This window comes from Chiroxiphia lanceolata, chromosome 12, assembly GCF_009829145.1.
Source record: "Chiroxiphia lanceolata isolate bChiLan1 chromosome 12, bChiLan1.pri, whole genome shotgun sequence".
Lineage (NCBI taxonomy): Eukaryota > Metazoa > Chordata > Aves > Passeriformes > Pipridae > Chiroxiphia > Chiroxiphia lanceolata.
The window spans coordinates 8981103-8987046 of record NC_045648.1 but is presented as its reverse complement, the minus strand read 5'-3'; the positions used below and the strand labels follow the sequence as shown (position 1 = coordinate 8987046).

The following is a 5944-nucleotide window of genomic DNA, read 5'->3' as shown; positions in this document are numbered from 1 at the left end:
ATGCCAAGCGATCCAAGTGTACGCAGCACTGCCCAGCTGTCCACAAATACAACTGGAGTAGCTCTGTCAGAGGCTCCTGAGGAGGAGGGGTAGTACTGGGGGAGGGACAGTTTTTATAAAAATAAAAGAACTGAATTGAAGCCTGTATGCTGCTGTCCACAACTCCAGTTACGTTTGTACCACCCATTCCCTGGGGGAAATGACATACAATGCAAACAGGCCTAGTTGTTCAATTATTCAAGTATTAAGAGATTCACAGAAAGGCATCTGAGAAACATAACATTTTAATAGATGAAATAAATACTCCAGTACATGCAAGATAAAAACTGACATTGGAAAAAAATTAAAAATCACTTTTGTTATAGTGTAATTTTGTTTGTTTGTTTAAACACTCACAGTAGCTTTTCCCCCAGTTTGGAAATCAACACATGGAAAACATAATCACAACCTCCAGTCCTTCCACTCCTACACACCAAATGCACTTCTAACCTAACACTTGATGCAAAATAAAAAAAGTCATACAAAACAAAAACAAACAAAATAGTAGCTACATCCATCATCTATGTGTTGTTGGGTTTTTCATTTTTTTAAATGAGTGAGAACTGAGGTAACCTTTTTCCTGCACAACCGAACAGCAAAATTTAGAAGGGAAATTCGGAAGACAAGACAAGACAAACTTTAAAAACCGCACCCAGCGCGATTAAAGCTCTTTTTTTTCTCCTTTTTTTTAAGATACCCCCACCTCCCCAAATATAAAAACTTCGAAACAGTTATTACCATTTGTGTGAAGACCTTGTTGAATAAAGAAAAATTTATCTGCAGATACTTGCTTAACTTTAAAGTAAAATAAAAAGAAGCCAAAACTGGCTACCTTTATTAGTACATATAGTTTGAATATGTTCTGCTTCTTCACCACACGAAATCAAAGGATTGGGCTCATCCAAGCAAATTCTTTGGTATACAAAAAAAGGGTGAGGAGGTGGGATATTATTTTCCTTTAGCAATGACTGGGATCTAAACAGAAGATGTGGGGGTTAATTCACAGAATTGGAGTTCACTGGCGGTAAAGTCCTGGGTGAAGATCTTTCTCTTAGTGCCTGAGATAGCAGGTTGCAACCATCCGAGACGGCGCAAGCTGAGTTCCTCAACCTTTCCCTGTAATCGCTCATTTTGGTGCTACTTTCGGGGTGTTGGGCTATATCCCTGAGGCATTGGGTCAGGAGCACACAAGCAGATACCACACTCATGGCTCCTCCTAGGATGGCAGTTTGCACAGCTTTGCCCTCTGGATTAATGGTGGCAGCTTTACCCAAAAACTGGGGCTCAGTGGCAAAGCCCACCAGAGCATAGACAGACTGCACCAAAGGTCCACTGAACAAGACGCACCGGTTCCTGGTCAGCTCGCTGGGCGAGGTCTTGACCTCCTTGACACACGCCAAGAGGGCAGAGGCGCTCGTGCTCATACATTTGACACTGAGTTTGAACTGCTCCTTAGCAAATTTATCCTTGGATTTCTCACTGGCCAGCACACAGGCATCTGTCAGGAATTTCAAGTTCTTGGACATGTTCTGAGAAACCTCCAGCAGGAGCTGAGGGCTCATATCTGCCAAAGGGGTGGTCTTCAAGACCCCGCAGCCGTGCTCCACCTCATGCCTACATCGGGTCACCTTGTAGCGATCCACCAAGCCAGGCATAGCAGGCTGGGCCCCCGGAGTCTCCACTGCAGCCAGGTAGGCAGCGTGGGCAGAGCATTCGGTCAGGGAGACCACCAGCTCCCCCATCTCCATCAGGCTTTCCCCCACCTCCCCGAAGCGTCCCATGTTGAGCTGGCTCTGGACGTCATGGGTCAAGATGGAAAGTCCTTTGGTCCTGGCAATGATCGTGTCCCTGCACTTCTCAAAGGACTCACCGAAGACAGACAGACTCTCGGTGTTCACCGGCCTGGTCTCGCTCGACAGCAGAAGCAGATCGGCCACCAGTTGCATCTTGATCTTGCAGTGGTCGCAGATAGAGATGAGCTTCTTCCTCTGCAGGGAGCTGCTGCTGGGGATGCCGCCGCCGGAGACCTCGCTGCTGGACTTGCCGGAGCCACCGCTAGCCATAGCGCCGGGGGGGCACTCGCATGCCGCTCGCTACCCCGCTGCCGCCGCCTCCGCCGCCCGCGCAGTCCCGACTGAGCCCGGCAGGATCGCTCTGCCTTTTCCGCAACATCATTCCATTAATCGCCGGGAGGCAAGAAAAGGCTCTGAGCGCCGGGGCTGCCGCTGCTGCGGGGAGCGAGCTCGGCCGGGGCGCCCGCCCCGCTCCAGCCTCCGCTCCTACGGCGCTCCCGCGGCGGGGCGGCGCTCGCCGGGCGCCCTCGGGCCCCGGTCCGGCATCCTTTAGTTACAAATATCTATTTCTTCCTTTCCTTTTCTCACGCTGGCTCGCCTTCCCTTCCCAGCACCCCGTCCGTGCTCGCCGGCCGCGGGGATCCTGCACGAAGTTCCCTCCAGCAGCCGGAATCCCTCAGGGACGCGCCGCCGCCGAGCGGAGTTGGGGCAGGGGCGCAGCCCTCCAAGTTGCTACCGCGGCCCCGGCGCCTCCGGTCGGGGAGCGCCCGCCGGGCGCAGCTCGCAGGGGCCGGAGGGGCGGCGGCTGCGCACCATGTGCCGCCCCCGGCGCCCGCCGCGGCCCCGGCTCGCAGGAAGCGCCGCGGAGGGTGTGGCCCGCCCGCCCCGCACGGCCCCGCCGCGCACCCGCGGGGAGCCGGGCCGGGAGGGGAGAGGGGCACGGCGGGGAGCCGGGACACGGGGGACGGCGGGGGGGGGGGGGGAAGGGAAAAAAAACAGAAGAGAGGAGGGTAAAAAAAATAAAAATGAAAAGCTCCACCGGATCCGGGTGCTGGGGCGGGCGGGCGGATCCGTTCCCCTTCCTTTGCCGCTGCCTCACTCCTTCCTGCCGCGATCATTCACGCGGCCGCTGCGCGCTCGGTCCCCGCCGCCGCGGTCCATCCCCTGCGCCCCTGGGCCCTCCTCGCCGGCTCCCGCCGTGGCCGCCGCCGCACCAACTTAGGCTCTTCCCGCAAACAAGGGTGGTGGCCGCGGGCTGCAGCCGCGGATGCTGCGACCCGCCCGGCCTGACGCTCCTCCTGCCATCTTCCCCGGCTGAGCCGCCAACTCCCAGGGAAAAAAAAAAAAAATTAAAAAAAAAAAAAAAAGATAAAAAGAAGAAGGGGAGGAAATCTTCGTTTAAATTCCCTTTCTCAGGCTTTCAGACAAACTACTGGGAAGCGGCGGCTGCGACGCCGCTGCCAGCCAGACGCTGCACGGCACTGGGGGAGCTCCCCCGCCCCGCTGCCTTTGCTGTAACCTCACTTGAGCCTATCGAAATCTTTTGTGCGGTGTCACCGCCCTTCGTTTAAATCCTGCCCTCCCCCCGCCGCCGCTCCGCGCCCGCCGCCGCTCGCTCCTCCCAGGCGGAGGGGGCAGCAGCGCCGGCACCGCCCGCCCGCCCGCCGCGGGCGCTGCCCCGGCCCCGCCGAGCGGGGGATTGCGGGGGCTCGCTGAGCAAATAAACAACCGGGGGTGCTGGAGGGAGAGGCCGGTGGGAGAAATGCGAGAGGCAGCCGGAGAGCGCCTGCCGGGTGGGCGGTGGCGCGTCCTGCGCTCGGATGTCGGACACGGAGGAGATGCTGCGGGGGGAACGGAGGAGCCGCCCCCGCTCCAGCCACCGGGGCTAAGACGCCCCGGGTGCCTCTCCCTGCCCGGCCCCTGCCCCGGGCAGCCCGCCAGGTAAGTGCGGCGTTCCGGTCGGAGCTCCCGTCCCTGTCCCCGGCGCGCCGGGGAGCGCCCGTGTCGGGATGTCCCGGCCCAGGTAGAAGAAGCCGTTGCGTGTGTCAACCTGGGCGGGTCAGAGCCCGTGTCACAGCGGACCCGCCGCACCGCACCCCGCGGGGCTCCGGCTGCCCCAGGTACCCAGCTGGCTGTCGTGGGTGCTGTACACACGGGAGGGGGTATTGCTGCATCTTTATTTACACAGAAATAGTGCCCTCAGCACTGGCCTTGACCCAGTTTTTAAACCAATGAAGATGAATTTGGTTCGTTCCTCTCGTGTCTCTGTCATCGTTTTCGAGCACTGGTTACTGTTTGTTAGACTTTAGCAGGGAAAATGTAAACCTACTGACACTGCTGTGTACAGAAAGACTTTCTCTGGCCTGTTTCCATTCTGCAGCACATCAAGAACTTTATTAGACGGTTCTTGTCAAAGATGTTAACACACAGTAAATCTGAGGCATTCATGTAAATGCCATTAAATAGTAATAAAATTAAAATTACTAATTGGGCTGGAACAAGTTACAAGAAGATGGGTTTAATGCTGCCTGGGATGCTTCCAAAGAGAATGTATAGTTTGGTAAATGATGATGATGAGAACATTTATGTCCCACGCATCAGATTCCGTCCTGTTATGCAGTATCTCTATCAACAAAATCCTGAACCCCATCAAATCAACACCAAATTAAAGTCCACGTTGAAGTCACATCTTAGGTTTGCTACGTATTTTGCTGCAGCTTAAGCTGCAGCTAAATAATATTTTTCTCCTTTCAATCAGAATTCCCTTTTTAAGTCAGGCTTCTAATTCTAGGCATTTAGAATGCATTTAGCAGCCTACAGAAATCCAGAAATTCATTTGCCCCGATTCACAGTTAACATCCTGCTACAGTCATACTACTGCAAGGGTATAAGTGACCTTGAAATAAGTGGAAATTGGACCAAACTCCTTGCTTGCAGTTGCAGGCCAGATCCAGCGATGTTGTGGCACAAACCCAGCCCACCTAATGGATTCCATACATTTAAAGAGCTTCAGACAATTTTATTTGTGTATATTTTCAGTCATTAGCTAGGGGAACCCTTGACTGCCTGCTGGTAGAGTGGGCCGTGAGCAGGATGAACACAGATGTCAAAGTGGAGGGTTAACAGGATATACACATTTGGCAGATGGGAGAAGCTCTTGCCATAGAGCCAGGCTTGAGGAAAGGGGCAGATACTGGTCTATGGGTGTGTCGAAAACAGGGCAGTTCTCCACCCATCCCTCCTCACAAAAACAGTGTGAGGGAAATTTTGTTTACTTGAGTCAGATTATAGCAGTTGAAAGGAAGGTCATGATTTGGGCCTAAACAATTTTGGCTTACTGCCAGTAACTTGTTTTCAAAAGTATAAATAGGAATGATTTCAGAATACTCTGAAAAATAAAAATCAATGGGCAGAAGAATCCAGCTAAACTATTTCAAAAAGATTCCAGATATGTCCTTAAGTGAGGTGAGATAGTATACAGCACAAGAAATGCTTCTCATAAATATTAACCTAGTTTATCTTTAATGAGGATTGACTACATTTAATTAGGGTTTGAAAGACTTCATTTTAGAGAACGTAGGTCTCACCCCTGGTTAGAAGAGGTGTTACATGACCTAATAATCTTTTCCATTTTTAGATGCTGCTGCCTGCCATGATGATCTGTGTGATTTGTGCCATTCCCCAAGGACAAAGCGGAGAGATCCTTGGTTTGGACAGGTCCTGCTTGGCTCCTCCACCAGCCTTCTTCCACAAGAACACAGCTGGGCCTTAGCCATGGCCATTCCTATCAGCTGACAGGGCCACCAGAGCTCATAGTAACTTCTATAGTATGAAGCAAATATTCTTTGAGCTCCTTGAATCCATCCACAAGACTGATCCAGTGCTTATCAGCCTCAGTATTAGGAAGGGGGAAAACAGGTAATTATTGTCCTGTGTTGCATGTGGACAGCCTCCAAGGCACTCTTGCCAAATGCCATTCTCCTCCCATAGTAGCTCTGGGTGTTCAGCTCTCCTACATGAGTAACCTGACCTTTGCTGTTTGAAAAAATAATGTAGAAAATACCACCTTATTTGGTCATTTTTACCATGGAAGTGGCATTTCCTGGAGCAGC

General features: G+C 52.7%; 1 protein-coding gene across 1 annotated transcript; it reads right to left on the bottom strand.

Moving 5' to 3' along the window:
• Window positions 1-266: 266 nt before the first annotated feature.
• TLNRD1 (talin rod domain containing 1) lies at window positions 267-2640 on the bottom strand. The gene has a single exon (XM_032700346.1). The coding sequence runs from the start codon at window positions 2100-2102 to the stop codon at window positions 1035-1037; it is 1068 nt and encodes a 355-aa protein (XP_032556237.1). The 5' UTR covers window positions 2103-2640; the 3' UTR covers window positions 267-1034.
• Between the last annotated feature and the right edge of the window lie 3304 nt (window positions 2641-5944).